Below are 24,518 nucleotides of genomic sequence, written 5' to 3' on the forward strand. Positions count from 1 at the left end.
ATAATTCTTGAATTTAGCATTTACATATTCTAATCCGTTGTCACTACGGAGAATTTTCGTAGGTAGATTGAATTTATTTTGATCGTTGTGGCAAACTCACGGAATTTCTCGTCAACTTGATTCTTTGAACACACAAAGTACACTGTATTATAATCCCGAAGCATCGTCCATAAACAAAAAACACTCACCAACAAGCTAAATACAATTTTTCATTACTTACATCAATATTCCTACTGATAAAAATTATTGAAATACAAAGTGTCTTTAAAAATCCCTAAAAGAAATTAGGAAATAATCTACATTTCTCTTATTTTCAAGTAAAATCACCAAAAAACAACGGCGTATTTTTATTAATTCCAGTCATGCGATGTCATAACTTTTGCATTTCAATATATATATATTGTAACGCGGCATTTTATTGCCTGCGTTCAAAATAAATAAAAATAATTAATTTAACGTCAATTTAACGCCAGAGCGGGAATCACACTTTATTTCACTTCAATTCTATCACTTTTATTTTACCTTTATTTTCAATAAATTCCATGATCTCGCTTATGGGCGAACCGTCAGACGATTGTTCACCGATCATAAAAAAATTAAGAATAACACTAACACTTTTCTTTCTCTTACTTTACATAAAATAACACTCGGGGTTAAGTCCCCAATTCCACAATTGTCGGGTCGATCATCGACTTGAACATCCTTGAAGGAAGACATCAAGGGAGGTGTTTTCTGGCATATATAATTGGATGTGAGTCCCAATTGTTCAACATTGCCAGGAAAACGAAAATCCACTTTTAAATACAGAGATCTGTCAAAATACTGGCCATCGCCATCTTCCAGACACATGTTATTGTGCAGCGCCCCTATCGGTCATTTATCGAACTTTCTTTCGACCGTCGATAACTAATGAAGTTACCATCTGACGCGCATCGATTACCAATGGTGGATCCTTTGTAACTCGGGCGAGACTCACCATGTAGACAAAGCGCGACGAACGGACGCGTTGACGCGGACGAACAGCCATTTTTGATCATTCTCGTTTTGGCGTTCGACAGCAGTGTTTTTGTAAACTTTGGTGTGAGGTTAATTTTGTATATTCAAACGGGAGAAATGAGACGCGGACTATTACGAGGACGTCGGCGTATCTCCGGTGAGTCTCTCGTCATTTAAAGTGAACTTTCGGCGGATTTGATCGCCTAAAATATTAAAATAATCAAAACTCTGTTCTACGAAAACTTGTGTGTTTTCACAGGTCCCTTCAGGACCTGTTTCAAATTAAAACGAAATTTCTGTGTTTTCACAGGTCCCTTCTGGACCTGTTTCATATTATAATTGCAGTGTGGTTTAAAAATTATATTGGTGATTTTCCTTCCCCACCCGCTCTCCTAAATAACAGCTGGGCTAGCATATTAAATTCATTAAATAAATGGTTTGGTTATTTTCCACAAAATAACCTGGCGTCTCGGGCATTAAATTAAAATAAACCAAATATAACGGTTATTTTACTCAAATTCACATTTAAATTAATTAATTAACATTAAAAATTTCAGTAAAATTCAATTAAATAAATAAATTAATAAAAATACACGTTATAATATATATATATATATATTAATAATAAACCGATGAAAACTTAAAACTTGGACCGACAAAACTTTGTGCCAAGATATTTTTTATTTCCTTTTGTTTAAGATTCCATTGTCGTACAGAGACATTTTTATGCAGTAGGTGCCACATTTTTTAAAAATATGATTTTTGGATTGCTCAAGTCGAAAAACATAAAGATTCATTGAAAAATCGAGTTCGAAAAATTTCGGTATTACAATGCTTCCTCCATGAGGAAGCAAAAAGGTTAATTTTGAAAATAATAGAGATAAACATTTTATTTTTTGAAAAAATTTTTTATGAAATTTATATATGAAACTTTGTTATTAAGATGGTTTAAAAAACAAAAAATTGATTTATTTTGGTACATCAGAGAATATTGTGAACCTTTTTTGATCACTGAATGCAAATTTGACATTAAAATTGCAAAATTTTAGAATTCAAAATGTCGGATTAAAAAATTTAAAGAATAATTGAATTTGCTTAAAAGTTGTTACTCTGAGGTTTTCGGGGTCGCTGATTACGAAACCGAAGTCAAAATTTCTAAACGGGAAATTCAATTGGGTAAACAAATTTTATTTACGTCAATGAAAAATAGATTAATAATTGTTACTTTAAGTGTGTTGGAAGGTCTCTGAAATTATTTGGCATTTAATTATCGCCCTATAAATACGACACTAACGTAAAAATGATAAACATTGATTTTAAATCACTTTTTTCTCGAATTATGGATACTTTTTATAAAATCGGCCAATTTACCAAGATTTCTTATTTTATAAATTTCCTAAATCCGAAAGATTTTTGGAATCCATGCAAAAATGCGATCGCAAAATTGGAAATAAGAAGCTAATAATAATTTTAGCTTTATTACGTCCTGCTGCCGTTAGATGGCAGAAGCATGCAGGGAGCTATGGGATTTTAGTGTTAATATTTAAATATATTTATTGTAAAATGTCATCAGAAGGATTCCCATATCCTCATGTGTGTTCCCAAATAATTAAAATAAGACTGGACTAATAATGTTAAAATATTACTTTATTGAAATAAAATATATATATACGAATTAAGTAGTCACTCAAGCGTGGTCCCGTACGCAACTGTACAATTAATAGAAATTACATATGATCTCTCATACTCCTTCTCTCTTTACGCATGAGACGGAAGAATCGTCGCGCGCCGGATGTTCTATCCGTTTTCTTCGCGAGAGAAAAACTTGCGATCTCGCATCTCATTAATGTGAGAAGAGAGAACATTACAGGGATTACCATTACCACGCTACGATCCCCACAGAGCACAAAGTCACAGCTGTCATTATTATGTGTTATTTTCCTATTTCCAATTTTGCGATCGAATTTTTTGCGATCTTGGTAAATTTATAAAAAGTGTCCATAATTCGAGAAAAAAGTGTTTGAAAATCAATGTTTATCATTTTTACGTTCAGTGCCGTATTTATAGGGCGATAATTAAATGCCAAATAATTTCAGAGACCTTCCAACACTCTTAAGTAATGATTTATGTCTTGAGAATATTTATAATGGATAGGATTTCATATTTTTAAAATAAAAGAAAGGTTTTTCAATAATTTATTAATAAATAAATAATAATTTACTAATAATTTTCACTTTCAATTTTATTAAAATTCTAAAATTTTGTTCAAATTTAACGTCTTACGATTTAATAAACTATTGAAAAACCTATATTTTTTATTTTAAACATCTGAAATCATATCTATTATAAATATTCTCAACACATAAATTATTACTTAAAGTAACAATTATTAATCTTTTTTTCATTGAAGTAAATAAATTTTTTTTTTAAATTTGACTTCAGATTCGTAACCAGCTGTCAAGTAAAGAACTGTCAAGTGAATTTGGTGACTTATAAAACACTTTCTGCCATTTTGCATCCGCCATTTTGAATTTTGCCATTTTAATGTCAAATTTGCATTCAGTGATCGACAAAGTTTACAATACTCTCTGATATACCAATATAAAAAATTTTTTCATTTTTTAAACCATCTTAATAACAAAATTTCATATATCACGGTGGGCTTGGATTAAGTTCAACCCAAAAGTCTTTGCACATCACCGTTTTCTTTTGGAATTACTTCGGGGATGTCTTCTGATTATTTTAAGACAAAAATGAAAATAATCGGTGGAGGGAAACTGAAATTATCTTGATTTTTCATTTTTTTTATAGGTTATTCTATGTAATTTCTTTAAAAAAAGGTTTCCTTCAATTTTTTTTGTACAAAAGTTGTATTTCGGATTCAGTAAAGAATCTCTATGATAGTTAATGAATTTAAAAAATTTGAACTATTAAATTTGTTAATAAATAATGGAAGAACATGGTTTTTCATTCGTTTTTTGAAATTAACTCGTCTTGTAATTAATTTACACCAAAATTTTTCAAAGATAATTTGAAGTACATAAGATTATCTGTAAAACTGAAAAAAGAAGACTGTTCTACCTATTACCGTTCCTTAGATATGACACGTTGAAGTTGCTATTCAATGAAAAATTTAAACTTGGGAGCTCATTATTCGATGAATTCTTTTATTTAATATCCTAATATAACAATTATAATAAAACATAATTAAGAGGACTCTTTTTCGAATAATTTGCGATAGATAAAATTAATTTATCTTCAGTAGTATAAATTATTATTATTATTATTATTATTCATCGAATAATGAGCTCCCAAGTTTAAATTTTTCATTGAATAGCAACTTCAACGTGTCATATCTAAGGAACGGTAATAGGTAGAACAGTCTTCTTTTTTCAGTTTTACAGATAATCTTATGTACTTCAAATTATCTTTGAAAAATTTTGGTGTAAATTAATTACAAGACGAGTTAATTTCAAAAAACGAATGAAAAACCATGTTCTTCCATTATTTATTAACAAATTTAATAGTTCAAATTTTTTAAATTCATTAACTATCATAGAGATTCTTTACTGAATCCGAAATACAACTTTTGTAGAAAAAAAATTGAAGGAAACCTTTTTTTAAAGAAATTACATAGAATAACCTATAAAAAAAAATGAAAAATCAAGATAATTTCAGTTTCCCTCCACCGATTATTTTCATTTTTGTCTTAAAATAATCAGAAGACATCCCCGAAGTAATTCCAAAAGAAAACGGTGATGTGCAAAGACTTTTGGGTTGAACTTAAGGGGGGAACACCAGTTGTAACTTTCGAAAAATCGAATTTTTTTTTTGTGCATTTTCTTAAAGTATACATATTTAGAAATGTGTCTGTAAATTTCAAAGTTGATCCGGTGAAAAATAAATGAGATATACAGAACACTACAGCGGCGCGTCCCGTGGCTTTATACAAGGTGGCCAGCCATACCTGACCCTAACGACACATGGCCTTTTCCTATGATTTAGAAACGGCAACCACTGCGGAAGAGTTATTATATGGTCCAGGAATCGATGACTCTTTGTAACTTGGAAACAAAATTTCTCCTGAACAAAAAAAAGTAAGTTGAAACTTTGAATGCGTTTTTCTCAAAATGACATTTTCCAAGTCGGTGACCACGATTACTCGAATACCATTAAACCGATTTATTTAAAATTTAGTGTGCTTCATTTACACATATAAGTCTAGTTCGTGATCGAAGGATTTTTTTTTTTATGCAAAACTTTTTTTTATATAGCTGAAAATCGACCGTATTTTTTTAACGAAAATCATACTTTTGACTTTGACAGGTCGCCAATTTGTCAAATTTTTTTTTTTTTTTAAATCCTTCGATCACGAACTAGATAATCTTATAATAAATGTAAATCAATTTCATTTTTGTATTTCAGACGAAGTATACTTGCAGAATGCTGGTCACCGCAATTCGCCTTTTTTCTTAAGGCGCCACTTCAATGGCTCATATCTCCAAAAGTTTTTGTTAAAAAAATTTTTTTTTTCTTTTAAATTACAGCTTTTTACATGTACTTTTAACTAATAAATAGTATTCTTTAAAAAGATTCATTGTTCTTTTGGAAAATATTCTTGTATAAAGCATTATTTTTTGAGTTACAACTGGTGTTCCCCCCTTAATCCAAGCCCACCGTGATATAAATGTCATAATTAAAGTTAGTTTGAAATAAATCAAATTTATCGCAGTTGTGCGTTATAGGAAAAGCCTCTCCGAGTAATAAAAAAAATTATTAAAATCGGTTAAGATTTGTGTTGTCGGCATATTTTTGTCCACAAATGGTCATTTTTTTCTCACTGTACATTGTCTCAAATAATTGAAATCTCGTATTCTTATGTATAAAATGAGCATTTTATTCTCTACAAGGATGTAATATTCAAAAATTAAAAAAAAAATTTTTTCATGTCAGGGGCCAACTTAAAGCGCTGGATTTCACGCGTACGCCCTTCTACGAACCGGCGGTTCAATTTATGGTTAAACAAATTCTAAATGCTTATATACAGCAAATTTTAGTTTTAACTATATATGTGAGATTTTTTTATCTACAATTTCTTACTGGACGTACAAAATTTCCAAAAAAACATCAGGGAATATTGCTAATATTGCTGCAAGTTTAGTTGCTGTGTGGGTAAAATCATGGGATTTACTGTCGAAATACAAGTTAAGTTGTCTTGCAGTAAATCTGAGTAATCTATTCTAATAATATTGTATACAGAAAATGGTGACCACAATAACAGAAGCATATTCAAGAATTGTTCTGACAAGCCAAAAGTATGGTACTCTTAATCATAATGTTTCAGAGATAAAAAAGACTGAGGCACACCTCATGACAATAATAATAATTAATTATAATTATTATTACTATTACAGTTAATAATAATAATTATTAAAATTTAGAATTATATACAATATTAATATTTAATAATATTGTAGAATAATTACATTAATACATTATTATTTTCTTTTTTCATTTCATTAACAAATATCATAAAACACGAGTCATATTAATTATTTATATTCGTTTAATAGATGCATTGTGTTTTAGTCACATTTGTAAGATCTAACATTTCTTAATTCCAGAATTGTAAAAAATCAGGGTAAGTCCACGTCAGAAATATCAGAATCTGCAAGTGGATCTTCGATTTTAATGATACTTTGTAAAATTATAGCTTTATATAAGAGGAATGTGTAAGTAAAAGGAATTTTTAAAATATCTAAAATTGTAGGAGTTATATCACTTTTAATTTTGATACTGCATTTTTTTTTTCCTTTATATCTCGGTCAATTTTCAACCGATTTTGATGAATCAAAAACGATTTTTTTCAGAAAACTACGTATTTTCAGAAAATTGCAAAATAAAAATAAAATTTTGTTATTTAAATAGAAAAAAGTAAAAAACAAAATTTCTTTTAGATTTTTTTTCAATTTCGACCTCTTTTTTTTAATTTTTTAATAATATTCCTTTTTATTTTATCTTTAATTTAAAAAAAAATTCATCTTGGAGACTTTTTTAGATCTCGTGATATTGTTCTGTAAATATTCACATCTCAAGAAAACTAGGATCCAGATTTGTGTTTCTACTTTCAATTGTTTTATAATATTATTGTTACAAACTAGAAACTTTCGCGTAATAATGTTTTTATTTTTAAATTACTTGACTAAAACAAGTGGAAATTCAAGCAAATCAATATTTTATTAATAGATTTGAAGCAAAGTTTTTATTTTTTGTAATATTTATATACCTGTGCACCTAAATGCAAACAAAATTTATGAAAACTTTAATACTAATATTACACATAAGATAATACAATATTACAAAAGGATAACTAAACAAGTAGTTATTCATAACCATAAAAAATTTCTACAAACAAATGAAAGTAATGATAGAAGCAAGTCCTGCGGTTTTCAAATTGATGAAGACTTATAATACTTAAAGGACGATATCACGAGATCTAAAAAAGTCTCCAGGATGAAATTTTTTTTAAATTAAAGATAAAATAAAAAGGAATATTATTAAAAAATTAAAAAAAAGAGGTCGAAATTGAAAAAAAATCTAAAAGAAATTTTGTTTTTTACTTTTTTCTATTTAAATAACAAAATTTTATTTTTATTTTAAAATTTTCTGAAAAAAATCGTTTTTGATTCATCAAAATCGGTTGAAAATTGACCGAGATATAAAGGAAAGAAAAAAATGCAGTATCAAAATTAAAAGTGATATAACTTCTACAATTTTAGATATTTTAAAAATTCCTTTTACTTACACATTGCTCTTATATAGAGCTATAATTTTACCAAGTATCATTAAAATCGAAGAACCACTTGCAGATTCTGATATTTCTGACGTGGACTTACCCCATTATAAATTAAAAATTACACGAAATATTTTGTTGCAACTTCAAAATTAATTTACAATTATAGAAACCTTCAATTTGAAGTAAAAAGGTTTACACATAAAATTTAAAAAGAAGAACTCTGAATTTTTTTTCTCATTTAAAAGAAAGAATAATAATAATAATATAGATAATATATTTTTTATATATAATATTAAATTAACGATAGATTATCAAGACAAGCAAATTTATATTGTAATAACATAAAATTTATAACTCTGTATTAAATAGAATTACGACGTCTCTGCGTAAAATGTTTCGATATTAGTAACAACGTTATGTTTAAGTAAAATTAAACAAAAAATTAATGTAAAACTTCTTTAAATTAGTATTTCGATATGAAAGGACTCATCTCTTTTTATAAGTTCATGTAAACAAAGAAAAAGAAAAATGGTATTTAATCACGATCACAATGTAATTAATAGATCTAAGAATATACTTACTTTCGTTTAAATATTTTATGTAAACATACAAAAAAGCCTACGAATATATGTAAACAAAACTGTCGACCATGTTGTTGCACTTCGTTTCATCATTATGCTCGATTTGGGGGGAGGTGTCACGTCACCGTAACATTTTTTTATATTTATTTATGTAAAATTAATTTTTTTTAAATACATTTGTAAATAAATAATTGTTTTTAAATAAACAAATATTAGTAAATAAACAATTATTTATAAATAAACAATTATTTATAAATGAACAATTATTTATAAATAAACAATTATTTATAAATAAAACGAATATTTGACAGTAAATTAATTGTTTATAAATATTAAATGTATAATAAAATAATAATGTTAATAATTATAATTAATGTTAAAATATATCAATATATAGAAATTATAATGTTTCTTTAAGATGTAGTGTTCTTGCCATTTTGTGTTATTAAAAAAAGGAAATCAACATACGGAGTCACCAACACATAGAAGAAAAGCAATAAACACTTTTCACGTCTGTGAGGTACCGATCTTGAATCTAACCCAAAGAGGCGAGTGTGGTACCGCCGCGAAGAATACATTGGAAAATATACCTATATAGAGGGAGACCTTTCACTACAAAGGCAGTCCCAAAATTTATACGTACGACATTCATCGTTGCGAGTATCTAATACCGTTTTAAAGTGTCGTGATAGTACATCAATTAAAAGTTTGCAGTGTCAAAACAGTAATAAAAATTTTACAACTTAGAAGATATAATCTTAGGAGACCCTGTGTTCGAAAAAGGGAAAAACTAATAGAAGAATCTTCACAGATTATTTAAAGGTAACCATACCAAATATTAAAACAAGGATTTATTTGATTGTAGAAATTGTTAAGAACATTTTACATTTTTTTAAATAAATAATTTTTATATTATATTTCTATTCATTCATTTAATAAACCTCTTCCCAACTTAGTTAATTTAACTAAGTTAAATTGAGGAAATTAGAATAGGGAACAATTATAAGTTCAGATTAGTTAAAATTAATATTTATTTAAAATATGACATAACACTATCAGTAAACAGTTATGTTAGTTAGTAGATATAGTTTGTCCTAAAATTTTTGATCGTCAAAATTTCATCAAATTTTTTTGAGAATTTGATCATTGACAATAATAATTGAAATTGACGTCAAATTAATTGAATTATAATTTAAATTATTAATTATTTTCAAAACATATTTAACAACTGAATTATTATCTAAGCTCATTATCATCTAAGCAAAATCTCAGCGGCTTGCCACGTGCTTCGTGTCTGCAAGCCAAGCTACTGCGCTTGCGCGTTTAGTTTCTCCAAGCAGACAGAAAGTTCTGCGGAACTGATAAATGTGCGCGCCATTTTGATTTTTCAACGGAACTAGACTGAATCCTTACTGGCGACCTTTTATCGTAATGTTGTATATGTACCTTCACAGTGGATGCACTTTTGACACTTTTTGTGAAATAAAATATTTCTCATTATAATTTTTCACAATATGGAATGTTTTCAGAATCTATGAATGAGATAATTAATACTCAGTCTTCAGCTGTTTAAGAATGACCCTATTGAAAATCCCCACATGGGAAACCACATGGGATCCTATGTCAAAAACTATGTAAAACCCCATTCCCCATATGGGAAACCATATGGTTTCCCATATAAAAACTCATGGGAAATTGGGACAGGAATTGGCATAGGAAAATATCAAAACGAGGTTAAATACCATGTTAAATACCATGTTAAATACTAATTGAGATCCTTTATCACTTTTTTGAAAAATTTTCCCATGTCAAACCCCATGTCATTTCCCAAGTAAAAACCTTTATCATTTTTTTGAAAAATTTTTCCATGTCATTTCCCATGTGAAATCTTATCATTTTTTCGAAAAGTTTTCAATTTTTGTTTTCAATATAGATGTTGATCGTCATTATAGTTTCATTGTTTCACCACCAGATGGTGAAAATATTTTCTCTCACAGTTGAGATCAGTCTGGAATACTATAAAAGCTGAGAGTCTAAGGCAGAAGTAAAGTAAACTTTTTTTTATTTTCAGATGTGTTGAAGTATTATTATTTGATATTTAATCAAATAATTAATTTTTTTTGTAAACTGCCGCCTGCATAAAGCAGCCAACTAAAAAATTCCCGAATAAAATCCTATATCGTTTCCTATATGTAAATCCATGTGAAATCTTAGGTTGAAATTTCAGAATCTATATGAAATCTTATATGATTTCCTATGCTTAAATCTATTTGTTTTATCATTTGGAAGAATGCACATGAAATCGTATTCCATTTCCCATGTGGATTCCCATATGGTGTCCCATGTGGATTCCCATATGCTTTCCTATGTGGGTATTTTCGATAAGGCGAAAGAGGATTTGACATGGGAAAATTTTTCAAAAAAATGATAAAGGTTTTTACTTGGGAAATGACATGGGGTTTGATATGGGAAAATTTTTCAAAAAAGTGATAAAGGATCTCAATTAGTATTTAACATGGTATTTAACATGATATTTGACATGGGATTTGACATAGGAAATTACATGGAGGAACCTCGTTTTGATATTTTCCTATGCCAATTCCTGTCCCAATTTCCCATGAGTTTTTATATGGGAAACCATATGGTTTCCCATATGGGGAATGGGGTTTTTCATAGTTTTTGACATAGGATCCCATGTGGTTTCCCATGTGGGGATTTTCAATAGGGGACAATAGTTTCAAAAAAACAAATTATAGCTAAGACTTAATGATTATGTTGTAAAAGATTAAAATGTTTCTATACATTATTCTAGATTATGCTAGGAGTTAAAAACATTAATGAGCAATTCCATGGGAAGTGATCACAAGAATTTTTCATGATTGGAGCAATTTTATTGAAACTTTGTTCAATTTTTTTTTCAAATTTCTCACAAAAAGATGCCATTTTAAGAAGAAAATAGTTCATGAAAAAAAATTTTTTTTTGCCCGGAACAAATGCAAAAAAAAAATTTTGAATTCATTTTTTGAAAAAACAGACCTCTTCGATTTCAAAAAATTTTTTTTTCTACTTATTGCCTATGATGTTAAGAATAACTTCTCTAATTTTCATAATGGGACAGCAAGAACTTTGCGAGAAAAAAATTAAAATGTCCCGTGCGGCGCGATGGGACGCGCGCATCTTAGTTTTCACGTCCATTATATAGTATGGAAACTTGAAAATATCTCGAAAAGTACGAATTTTTGTAAAAAATGTTCAAGACAAAAGTTGTTCTAAACAAAAGATCTACATCTTTGAAAGCAAAAAATTGGGTCCGGGGCCCAATGTTGGGCCATACAATGAAAATTAGTGGTCTCATTTAAGAAAACCACTTTTTTCATTGTATGGCCCAACATTGGGCCCCGGACCCAATTTTTTGCTTTCAAAGGTGTAGATCTTTTTGTTTGGAACAACTTTTGTCTTGAACATTTTTTACGAAAATTCGTACTTTTCGAGATATTTGCAAGTTTTCATACTATATAATGGACGTGAAAACTAAGATGCGCGCGTCCCATCGCGCCGCACGGGACGTTTTAATTTTTTTCTCGCAAAGTTCTTGCTGTCCCATTATGAAAATTAGAGAAGTTATTATTAACATCATAGGCAATAAGTAGAAAAAAAATTTTTGAAATCGAAGAGGTAGTTTTATCAAAAAATGAATTCAAAATTTTTTTTTTCATGAACTATTTTTTTTCTTAAAATAGCATCTTTTTGTGAGAAATTTGAAAAAAAATTGATCTCATTTGGATAACAAGAAAAAAAGTTACATATTTTTTTTAAAAAAATGACATAAATTTTTAAATAGAGATATCTCAAAAAATTTTGAAAATTTTGAAAAATTGTTTGTGGGCTTTCATTCTGTACAAATAAAGAAACATATTCACAAGGTTTCTATAAAATTGCTCCAATCATAAAAATTCTTGTGATCACATCCCATGGAATTGCTCTAATATGAAGTTAGAAAAATTATATATTTTTTTCTTGAATCCTTTCCGGTGTTATAATCGCTCCAAAAAGTAAAAAAGAAAATCTTGAACGTAATGATTAAAAATAGAAATCATTTATTTCAACTGTGAAAGAACAATACAACAAACAAACAAAAGTACCCTTTTACTAAGAATCGTCTATAGATATTCAACTCCTTATACTACTTCGTGGTTTTGAATGTTTTGGATGGGCATTATTTGGAGGTTAGGGGACCTTTATGGTAGAATTCTTTTTTTACAGCCGACAAAACATTTTACAGCAATGCTTTTGAATTTACCAGAAAGGCGCGCTAGTGTTGTTTATTCTAAGGCGTTTTCGGTAGATGCTCCAGGAATACTCCGGAGCATTTTATGGTCCAATTACCTATTAATTCCATTGAATCCAGTCAATCAAAAATGCTCCAGAGCATTCCGGAGCATCTGCCGAAAACGCCACTATATGCATTACTCTTATAAAATACTGGCACGCTTTCTGCTGCATTGTGGCTTGTCGGGCCTGCTTTCTGCTGAGAATCGCTTTTAGAGATACAGCTTGTTATGAATACACCGTAACATATAAATACAACTTCATCATAAACATAAATATTAACATTAATTAATGCAATTATTTTTTTAAAGATTAAAAAATCCTGGTTATATTTCTGTACAGTTTGGAATGTCAGCTGGCCTACGCATCTTCACAATTGGAAAGACTAAAAAAAACAAATGTTTTTAACGCAACATTTCACATCTGGCATTCTGGTCACTTTGGCACAATTAATTCCTTTCGATTAGGAAGATTACCAAGTCAACCTGTTGATTGGAGTGAAATAAACGCAGCTTGGGGACAAGCAACTCTTTTATTAACTGCCCTTGCACGAAAGATTAACTTGACTTTTCAGCGGTTTCAACTTGTTCCTCGCGGAAACCACAGTTACATCAAAGTCTTGGGTCAAAATATAGAACTTCCATTGCACTGCAGTGGTGGCTTTAAGTTTTTGTGGGACACTAAATTCGACTCAGCAATGGTAGCTTTCTTGGATTGTTTGCAACAATTTAAAGAAAAGGTAGAAAAGGGAGACAGTGGATTTTCACTTCCATATAGAATGGATAGAGGGAAGATCGAGGATTCAGCCACCGGGAATTCTTATTCTATCAAGTAATTGAATTATATATTTTTTTCTTATAAGTTTTTTTTATTTAAATATTTATCTCAAAAATAAAATGTTTTAAAGAGTTGAAAAGGATTAAACTTAATCATAAGTCATTTTTCTCAGAAAGCTTTAACTGTTAACTTATGCGTCAGACGTATAGCTGTGGTAGACTTATGATAAACTCAAAACTTCCACCATGAAGGTAAACTTACATTCCGTAAAAGATGTGATAAACATACACAGAAAGGCCATATTAGGCACACACGCACATTTTCGTAAAAAACTTTCAACGCAAAAGTTGTTCCTAACAAAATGATCCACATTTTTCAACACAAAACATTGAGCCCGGGACCCAACAGTGAAAAAAGAAGTATCACGAAAAAGCGTACTTTTCGAGATATTTGCAAGTTTCCATATTTTTTGAACATCTTGTATATGTATACTAGAGGGGCTTAGCCCCCTACGCGCTTCACGCGCCAACCCCCATTATTTCCCACTTTAATGATTAATTTTTTAAAGGTTTGCAAGTACTAAAATTATAAAAATTTTATATAAATTTTGAGACTTTTTCCAATTTTGCAATTACACGGAAAAAAATAGTTCGTGAAACTTTCGTTAACTAGTTGTTTACTTTTGGACGGCCCTGGCGGAATGGTTGAACGCGGATCGGACGCCGTTGCGTCCAATTCGCGTCTGACCGCGGACGCTCTTGTATTTTTGTTATTTTTAAACTTTAAATAATGAAAAAAGGTTAAAAAATTATTAGAAACTATAAAAAAGTATTAAAGAATCGAATAATACCATATTTATGCATGATTAATGCAAAATAAGTTAAAAATTAATACTTAAAAAAAAGGTAAATATGTGAAAGTTTATCATGAAATTTGTGTGCAATTTAACGAAATGTGTTGTTTACAGGAAATAATATTAAAAAAGAACATTAAAAAAGTAAATTTCTACAATTTAGAATTACTATTTTTGACAGAAATTAATTAAAATAAAAGTAATAAAAATAAATGTTCCAACAATAAGAATTTACCGACAACAAGGCGTAAGTTCATGTGGTGAAATGCTAGATGGCAGCACATAAACTAATCAAATCTTTTTAAATGGAACAAGAAGAAAGAGAATCTCAAAACTTATAATCGAATGCAAAACTCGTTTGTCACATTTCACTAAAAATTCATCACGCTTAGGTTATAGAGGGCTCTGATGTTAAATTTAATAATAATAATTTTTAAAAATTAATAATAATAACCAATAAATTATTTTTTTAGATTTATCTCAAATTTACGAATCGGGGATTTTAGAGGGCAATAATATCGAAGTTAATAATAATAATAATTTTGAAAAATTCAAAATGTCTAAAAATTGTTTATTTAAATTTCTTTATAATTCACCACTCGGCGATTATAGATGGCGCTGATGTCAAATTTAATAATAAAATTTCTGTAAAATTAAAAATGGTTGCAAAAAGAAAGTTTTTCAGATTATTCTAAAAATAATTATTTTAAGGTATATGAGGGCGCTAAGGTAGAATTTCATAATTTTCAAAAATTCTAAATGGCGATCAAAAAATAGATTTTTCAGATTTCTCTAAATATAGTCGTTTAGTGATACAGAGAGCACTGAGGTAGAATTTCATAAGTTAAAAAAATTCAAAATGGCGGCAAAAATGTTTTTTCAGATTTTTTTAAAAATTAACACTCGGGGCTTATAGATGGCGCTGATGTCAAATTTAATAATAAAATTTGATTAAAATTAAAAATGGTGGCAGAAAGAAAGTATTTTTAAATTATTCTAAAAACCATCATTTAGAAGTAAAATTTAATATTTTTCAAAAATTCGAGATAGCTACCCTTAAATTGTTTGTCTAATTTCTTTAAAATTTATCGCTCAGGGGTTTTAAAGAGCATTGCTGTCGAATTTAATAATAGTAATAATTTTCGGAAATTCAAAATGGTACCTAAGAAGCAAAAAATTGTAGCTTATGTTTGTGATTTTTAAAGTAAAAATACACAAAGGGAATCAACTCTCAATATAAATTATTGGTTTTTAAATCTTCATAACATTGAAAATATTTAATTAAAACTGATTTTACTTTACATAATAAAAAATAAACTTTTAATTAAGATAAAATTACGACAAACATAACCTTAAAATGATTTTCTTCTTAGGTTTTAAAAAAAACTGAGAAAACATTTTTTGCCGCCATTTTGCACTTTTTAAATTATGAAACTCTACCTCAGCGCTTTCTATATCACTAAACGACTATATTTAGAAAAATCTGAAAAATCTATTTTTTGATCGCCATTTTGAATTTTTAAAAACTATAAAATTCTACCTCAACGCCCTCTATATACCTTAAAATAATTATTTTTAGAATAATCTGAAAAACTTTCTTTTTGACACCATTTTTAATTTTAAACAAATTTTATTATTAAATTTGACATCAGCGCCATCTATAATCGCCGAGTGGTGAATTATAAAGAAATTTAAATAAACAATTTTTAGACATTTTGAATTTTTCAAAATTATTATTATTATTAACTTCGATATTATTGCCCTCTAAAATCCCCGATTCGTAAATTTGAGATAAATCTAAAAAAATAATTTATTGGTTATTATTATTAATTTTTAAAAATTATTATTATTAAATTTGACATCAGAGCCCTCTATAACCTAAGCGTGATGAATTTTTAGTGAAATGTGACAAACGAGTTTTGCATTCGATTATAAGTTTTGAGATTCTCTTTCTACTTGTTCCATTTAAAAAGATTTGATTAGTTTATGTGCTGCCATCTAGCATTTCACCACATGAACTTACGCCTTGTTGTCGGTAAATTCTTATTGTTGGAACATTTATTTTTTTTACTTTTATTTTAATTAATTTCTGTCAAAAATAGTAATTCTAAATTGTAGAAATTTACTTTTTTAATGTTCTTTTTTAATATTATTTCCTGTAAACAACACATTTCGTTAAATTGCACACAAATTTCATGATAAACTTTCACATATTTACCTTTTTTTTAAGTATTAATTTTTAACTTATTTTGCATTAATCATGCATAAATATGGTATTATTCGATTCTTTAATACTTTTTTATAGTTTCTAATAATTTTTTAACCTTTTTTCATTATTTAAAGTTTAAAAATAACAAAAATACAAGAGCGTCCGCGGTCAGACGCGAATTGGACGCAACGGCGTCCGATCCGCGTTCAAACATTCCGCCAGGGGGGCCCAAAGTTATGAAATCTTTCATTAATTTTTTTCAAGATTCCACAAACTTTTTTTTGTGCGCGTGCGCAGACATTGATTGTCATGAAGAGTGATGAACGTTCGTGAAATCTTGGAAAAAGTTAATGAAAGATTTCCAAACTTTGGGACCGTCCAAAAGTGAAAAACTAATTTACGAAATTAATTGTTATTTAATAAATACAGTAAACCCTCGTTAACACGAACTTGAATGAACCGGAAAATTTGCCTGTTCGTGTTAAAAAAAATTCGTGTTATCGAGGTTGTCATTATAACTGGTCTACCAAGATTCAATATTTCTTGTATTTATAAACATTTATATTACAATGATTTATATAAAGAATCCCATATATTTATTTAAACGAGTTTAAAATAGTCTGTTATGCTTTTCTGTTTTTTCTTATGCTTTTTCTGGTTGAAATTCTATAATCAGATTCAATTTTACTTGCTTAGTTTTTGATTAAAGGTCTACTTTGTAGCGATGGTAGATTTGACGATTGAACAATATGAAAAATTTTATATGAAAATGGAATAAAAAGCGATAATGCGAATAACTGTATGGTTAGTGTGTTAGAGGAAATTCTAGGCGGTTCCATGTAATCGCGTAAATCCTCGAAGAAGTCATCGGGTTAATTTGTCAATCAATAAGTAGGAACTACTTTTTCGAGGTTTATTTTATTATAATGTATCTGCGTTCTGTGGTTTCAGGAGGTGTCCGCTACGTCTATATCTCTCGCCGAGAATTTACGGGTATTTATCAATTGACGATTTTATATTTTGATAATTTTAAACTATTCATTAGGGGAGGATGGAGCAAGGATAGTTAGTTGCTGTTATGCTTAGACGGCTTGCTCAAAAATCGCGTCATTCATGGTATATTTGCGTCTTAACACCAATAGATGATAGTAAATATTGGAAGTCAATCTGCTACTATTTGCGAAGTCAGGAGTTTATTTTTGTAAAACGTCAGTTTTGCTAAAATGTCAACGTAGTGTTTATAATATTTTTTTCTATATTAGTGCTTCCGAATATTTATTTACGTAAGTGTTTTCCGTAGTGCAATTTCCTGTTGAACACGAATATCGTATTTATTTTAAAATTAATTCACGTCGTTCCTTAAAATTTAGAAAAATCTGAAATATGGGCTCATGGGGCAAGGATAGTTAGAGCTATTACGGCTCGATAAAATTCTGGTAATGCGACTGCAAATTATAAAAAAACTAGCAACTTTGTCGTCCGCAAGCGGCCGACTACGTTGCTAGTGTGTATTAACCATATTTTTTATTCATTTTTTTTCTCAAAAAAATTTAATATTAGAAATATAAAAAAAAATTTCTTTATATAGGATCTACTACCCAAGTAACTCGAAATATTGCTTGAATGTCAAGCTGATATCAACCGGGAATATTTTTGTGACATTACGGGAACATTCCTCGGTGATTTATCTATGTGACGGTCTTTCACACAAAAAATGTAACGCATTACAAAACTTACATTCTACATTTATTAAACCTAAATAATTCTGTGGAACTTTACTTTCATCGAAATCTTCAAAAGACATTATTCCAACTCCTGCACTATTTTTATTCCGATTATCGTTTTTACATGTCAAATTCTTTTCTTCACACATTCTTTTCATATTCCGTTGCCGTAGAAAATTTTTTCTTCTTACATGACAAATTATTTTCATGACGCACTTTCTTTTCATCTTAAGTTTCCACTGATATTTTTCTTTTCCTACATGCCAAATTTTTATCCTTGCGTATTTTCTTTCCATCTTTAGTTTTTATAGATAATTTCTTTTTTTTGCATGTCAAATTTTTTTTGCGCTCTTTCTTTTTTATTTCTGTTTTATTACGATTACGTTTTCTCAATCTCTCATTCTCCTGTCTTATTATTTTCTGCTCATATATAACTTCGCCCCTTGCCTTCTTTTTATTTCCCTTCTCTTTAATTGCTCGAATTATCTTTTTATCATTTTCTTTACTCAGAAAATTCTTCATTTTTAAATATTCATGTGGTTAAATTTTGTTCACATTATTATCAGTTGTACGAATTATTTTCTTTTCACTAGTGTCATTTAGAGAATGCTTAATTTTTAAATCTTGTGTTAATAGAACTCTGTTAATATTATTACTGTGCAAAGTATTAAAAACAGAACAAGAGTTTAAAATATAATTTTTATGTTCCTAAGTTCAATTTATGAAAAGACGGTTCTAATCATTCTCTATTATCGAATTCCTATTGTGAGACGTTCTTACTGCCGGAAAATGATTTAAGCGATTATTTTCAAACATTGACTTAAAATGGTTTCAAATTTTGTTATTATCAGTTTCATAATTTACACGGTTTGGCGTTACGTGATATAATATAGATGTTGCAAATGCTATTGCATATACTTCACACTTAACACTACAAAAGGTTGTTGATTAACAGCTTCAAAAACTACTGTTGGTTTAAAAGGGAACAATCTAATTAAACATTTTATTTGATGCACATTTAAACACCCCTTATTAAGGCTATCAAAAATATAAAGCCTTACTCTATCGTAATAGACACAAATTCAGTGACAATAATTGTTATTACCGCTAAAAAGTATTTTAAAATTTTTATCACCTTCTCTAATTGGGACAATAAAATCAAGCATTTGTACATACAAAGTACTTTGCATATTGAAAAAAGAATTGGAATCTTTTCTTAATAAATCTTCAAATTTGAACATATGCATGTAATTTAACAATTTATTTCTATTGTCAATAATTTTTAAATCTTTATCACTTAAAATAACATACTCTTTTATGTTGGCCATAGTATACTTCGTTTAATTTTATTTTTGATTTATGAAAATCTAAATATCTTTAACCCTTTCGCTTACTCTCTCTAACATAAACAATTTTGCCTTTTTTTCAAATATAACCAATTTTTCCTTTAATTCAATACAACCAATTTTACCTTTTATTAAATATAACCAATTTTACCTTTTATCCAATATAACCAATTTTTCTTTTAATAAAATATAACCAATTTTGCCTTTTATCCAATACAACTACCAAATATCCAATAGAATGAGAGAACTATGAGTAACTATGAATCAGTAACTACTTTTCAGCCAATAAGTGCAAAAGGACACTCTTTTATGAGTAATCAGTAGTTCATTACAAATAACATATGTACATATTTATACCTGTATTAAAACCCCGGAACAAATGCCACAAAAAAACCAACCCTTGGACAATAGAACCTTTGTTAATGAGGATTAACTCTGAGGACACAGGTAATAATTTATTTTATCCCATTTATTATATAGAAAAATAAAGATGTACCAACCCTTGGCCAATAGAACCTTTGTTAATGAAGATTAACTCTGAGGACCCAGGTAATAATTTCTTTATCCCTAATATTATCACATGGAAATATAAAGATAAAAGTCAAAAACTGAAGAGGTAATGTATATTTATCTTTCTCACATCAAGGAATATAACACATTAACTTTTTCATTTAATATTGCATTTCTTTATCTAGAGGATTCAAAATAACATAAGAATATCTTCGCCTAAAAATCTTACTCTTCTTTTTTTCTGTTTTCAAAATAAAAAAAATATGTATATACCAGTATTAGACCCTCAGAACAATTACCACAAACAATACCAATCCTTGGACAATAGAGCCTTTGTTAATGAAGATTAATTCTGAAGGGCCAGATAATAATTTTTAAATTTTTTTATTAAAATTTTCTGGGGCTCTAATACAGGTAGGGGAGAGTGATAAACAGTGGGACAGTTTAAACAGTAGGACACTTTAATTTTCTGAAAACCTACTTAAAGAAACTCGACCAAAATTTAAATGTAAACCATGTTTATGACAACACACTATCTCCAAATATTTTAGCCACATTGATTCATTATTTACAAAGAAAATTGAAAACAACTGTTTATGACGATACGGAGTAAATTTTTTCATGAAATACAATGCTGATTTTTATATAGATAGGACAGTTTTAAAAAAAGTAAAATTGTTACTTCGTTTACTCATGTTTTTAAGTATAATATCCAATAATTTAAAATATTTTAAAATTTTACAAACAATTTTTATTTAAATAATTTCTTGCGATTGCTCAATTTAAACAATGCGACATTAAACACTGGGACAGGCAAAAATTTAAGTTTATGAAACGTGGATTTTGGCAACACTAATTATAAGTTGTGTCAGCTATACGCATGCGCATTTATACTTACACAGCGACTAAAAATGTGATTTTTTTATGCTAAAAAACATTAAAAAATTCAAAATTTATAATTATTACAATTATTGTTCGGCAACATTTGAAAAATAACACTTGATAAGAGAACGACTATTCAAATTTTCTTCCAAATTGTTTTTAGGTTATGACCAAATTATGACGTATGATCAGCAGTACTGTAAACGTAAAAAAAAATAATAGCAATTTTTCATAAGAAACTTTACATCGTATTATAAAAATGTAAAATATTATTAAATTATGAGTGTTTTGCAACATTTGTTAACGTTATTTAATGCAAAACATATATATTTACAAAGTATAAAGCAGAATATTATTATTGAAACAATTATTCATTATTTAATAATAAGTGTTCCACTGTTTAACACAAACCTTCAAAACAAGAAAAAAGTATCAAGTTCTAAAAACTTGAAATTTTTCTATTTAATCACAATATACACTACCGTCCGAAATTGTGCGAACTCTGCTTTTTCAACAACTATAAAACTGTTCAAATCTTCAAAAATATTAAAACTAAAATTTTTTTCTCTTTATTTTATTAAAGTTAATAAAATTCTGAAAGAAATGACACCTTGACAAAGAGAATATGTTAATTTTTCAATTAGATAACTAAGAAAAACCCAATTTTCAATGTTTTTACTATTTTTTTTATTTCTCTGGCAAAAATTAATATTTTTAAACGTTCTTAGGCTCATTGAAATCGTATTTTGTTATGCAATTCAAATTATATAAAACAATTCATGTACACATTCTCCCCTAGCGTATGCAAACCGTGAAAGTTGGCTCATAAAATGTCAAAAAATTTAAATTTAATTCTACAATAAAATATAATGTTTAAAAATCAAGTAAATATATCATTCTAAACTTCTCTGATTTATGTAAGTAAATTTAAGATTTATACATTTTACTGATCATTTTTTGTCATATAAATATTAATCACAATTTTTTGACATTTTATGAGCCAACTTTCACGGTTTGCATACGCTAGGCAAGAATGTGTACATGAATTGTTTTATATAATTTCAATTGCATAACAAAATACGATTTCAATGAGCCTAAGAACGTTTAAAAATATTAATTTTTGCCAGAGAAATAAAAAAAATAGTAAAAACATTGAAAATTGGGTTTTTCTTAGATATCTAATTGAAAAATTAACATATTCTCTTTGTCAAGGTGTCATTTCTTTCAGAATTTTATTAACTTTAATAAAATAAAGAGAAAAAAATTTTAATTTTAATATTTTTGAAGATTTGAACAGTTTTATAGTTGTTGAAAAAGCAGAGTTCGCACAATTTCGGACGGTAGTGTAATTTAAATAGAATATATGCATTATGTGGAAAAGAGTTCAAACATTATGGTAATACCAAAAAGTGGACAAAAATATATAAAATTGAAAAAAAGTGATCTTATGCCATTTTGAATTGTCTAGATAGAGAAACGCAATGTTAAACAAAGAAGTACTTATGTTATATTCCTTGGTGTAAGAAAGAAAGTTATGCGTTACCTATTCAGTTTTAGACTTTCTTTATAGCTTTTTCACGTGATAAAGGGAGAAAGAAATAATTACCTGGGTCCTCAGAGTTATTAATTAATCCTCTTTAACAGATTGCAGGTCAAGCGAACCCTCATTTGCAAAATAAAGATATATCTTTCTCTCTCCATAACTTGTTCTTTTCTCTGTTACCGAAAACCCAGCAGGGATCCGGACGGAATGAATGAATGAATGAATGAATACCAAGATTATTATTATAAATGTTTAATTGTTCTTAATATTGAATAGTCTAAATCCAATAAAATAAAGAAAACGAAAATTTACTGATTTTCTATGACATTTTTAGCATTCGGATTCTTTTAACTATCCTTGCCCCAGTACTGGGTCAAGGATAGTTAAATTTTTTTTTTACTTTTTCATTCGTATCTCGTAGGGATTGCAGTCTACAGCAAAATTATAGCCAAATACCCAAGATTTCCAAAAATACTACTTGTTTGCAGATATAAATTCAGGTTTGGTATCTAGATTCGAAAACGTCTTACTCAACTATTTTTGCCCCATCCTCCCCTACGGACGACCAAATTTTATAATTGTTATAATTTAAGGGAGGAGATTGATCCAGCCGAGGGTTTCTTTCAATGCTTTTTTTCAATAATATTATATATTTTTATTACACAACATTTTTTTACACAAAAAGGAACATATGGAGATGAAAATTTAAAAAAGAATTATTTTATATATATATATGATGTATTCCACGCCAAAATGTAAGTCCATCTGCAATTGCATCTCCGATTTTTTTTCTTTTAGTTCTAATTGACACTGGCTTCCATGAATTTTTTCAAATTTTTTTAGCAAGCCGTTTTCGAGTTATGGAATTTTGAAAATTGGAGAATTTTCATGACTTTTAATTTTTGAATGCTCATAACTTCCTTAAAAATGCATCAATTTGGGATGTGATCACAAGAATTTTTGATGATTGGAGCAATTTTATTGAAACCTTGTGAATATGTTCCTTTATTTGTACAGAATGAAAGCCCACAAACAATTTTTCAAAATTTTTTGAGATATCTCTAATTAAAAATTTTTGTCATTTTTTAAAAAAAACATGTAACTTTTTTTCTTGTTATCCAAATGAGATCAATTTTTTTCAAATTTTTCACAAAAAGATGCTATTTTAAGAAATAGCTCATGAAAAAAAAATTTTTTTACATGTTTTTTTTAAAAAAATGACATAAATTTTTAAATAGAGATAGGGTAACTGCACCAGTGGTGGATCAACTGCGAGAAAAATGGTCATTTGTGTTTACACGTTTGTAAGTAAATGAACCGCAAGTGTCGGTAATTGTTAAGAAAGTTATACAGATCAATATTACAATTTAAAAAAATTTTTAATTCATCGCGAAGAAAGCAAGACAACAATTACTAAAGTGGTGACAGAAAACAAGAGTTTTCCTTAGCATGTAAGTTAAGAGTATATTTTGGAATAGAAAGCTTAGGAGCCATTTTAGGACAATTTTTAATTCTTTTCACAATAGGAGGCATTTCGTTTCATCCCCATAGAGCCCTGAGAACAATATTTACGTCTTTAAGTAGCGCGTGTCCATTGTTTTGGGGTGATCCACGACTGGAACCAAAAAAGTAACAAAATCTAGTGGTGGATCAGTCCTACTTTTCGCCTGTTGACGCATTGTGGACGCTCCACATTATTAACATAAAATTAAATTTTGTTTAATTGAAAATTTTATGAATTAAATTATCTTCTAAAATTTTTAACATAAATTCAAATTTTAGTTTTGTTTAATTAAAAAATTTGTGAATTTAATTTTTTTTTTTAAATTTTTAACGTTAATTTAACTTTTAGTTTTGTTTTATTGAAAATTTTATGAGTTAAATTTTAGTTAACACTAATTCAAATGTTTATTAATTGTTAACACCTGATTTCAAATTGTTAAATTTTTGTTGAATTAAAATACCCAGAATT

At 28.3% G+C, this 24,518-nt stretch overlaps 3 protein-coding genes across 4 annotated transcripts in view; all 3 read left to right on the plus strand.

Moving 5' to 3' along the window:
- Window positions 1–24,518, plus strand: part of LOC127291544 (beclin-1-like protein) — a 145,108-nt gene that overhangs the window by 87,381 nt on the left and 33,209 nt on the right. For both annotated transcript variants that reach the window (XM_051320727.1, XM_051320728.1), the window contains exon 4: window positions 13,045–13,533. In XM_051320727.1, coding sequence (XP_051176684.1) covers window positions 13,045–13,533 — 489 coding nt within the window. The remainder of the gene's footprint in view (window positions 1–13,044; window positions 13,534–24,518) is intronic.
- The window catches only part of LOC127291539 (uncharacterized protein DDB_G0284459-like), a 309,035-nt gene that overhangs the window by 82,432 nt on the left and 202,085 nt on the right, over window positions 1–24,518 (plus strand). The gene's annotated exons all lie outside the window — the stretch shown is intronic.
- Window positions 1–24,518, plus strand: part of LOC127291546 (bromodomain and WD repeat-containing DDB_G0285837-like) — a 237,677-nt gene that overhangs the window by 40,824 nt on the left and 172,335 nt on the right. The window lies entirely within an intron of this gene.

The sequence above is a fragment of the Leptopilina boulardi genome, unplaced genomic scaffold (genome assembly GCF_019393585.1).
Source record: "Leptopilina boulardi isolate dan_hultmark-lab unplaced genomic scaffold, ZJU_Lbou_2.1 LbouV2_140, whole genome shotgun sequence".
In the NCBI taxonomy this organism is placed as follows: Eukaryota; Metazoa; Arthropoda; class Insecta; order Hymenoptera; family Figitidae; genus Leptopilina; species Leptopilina boulardi.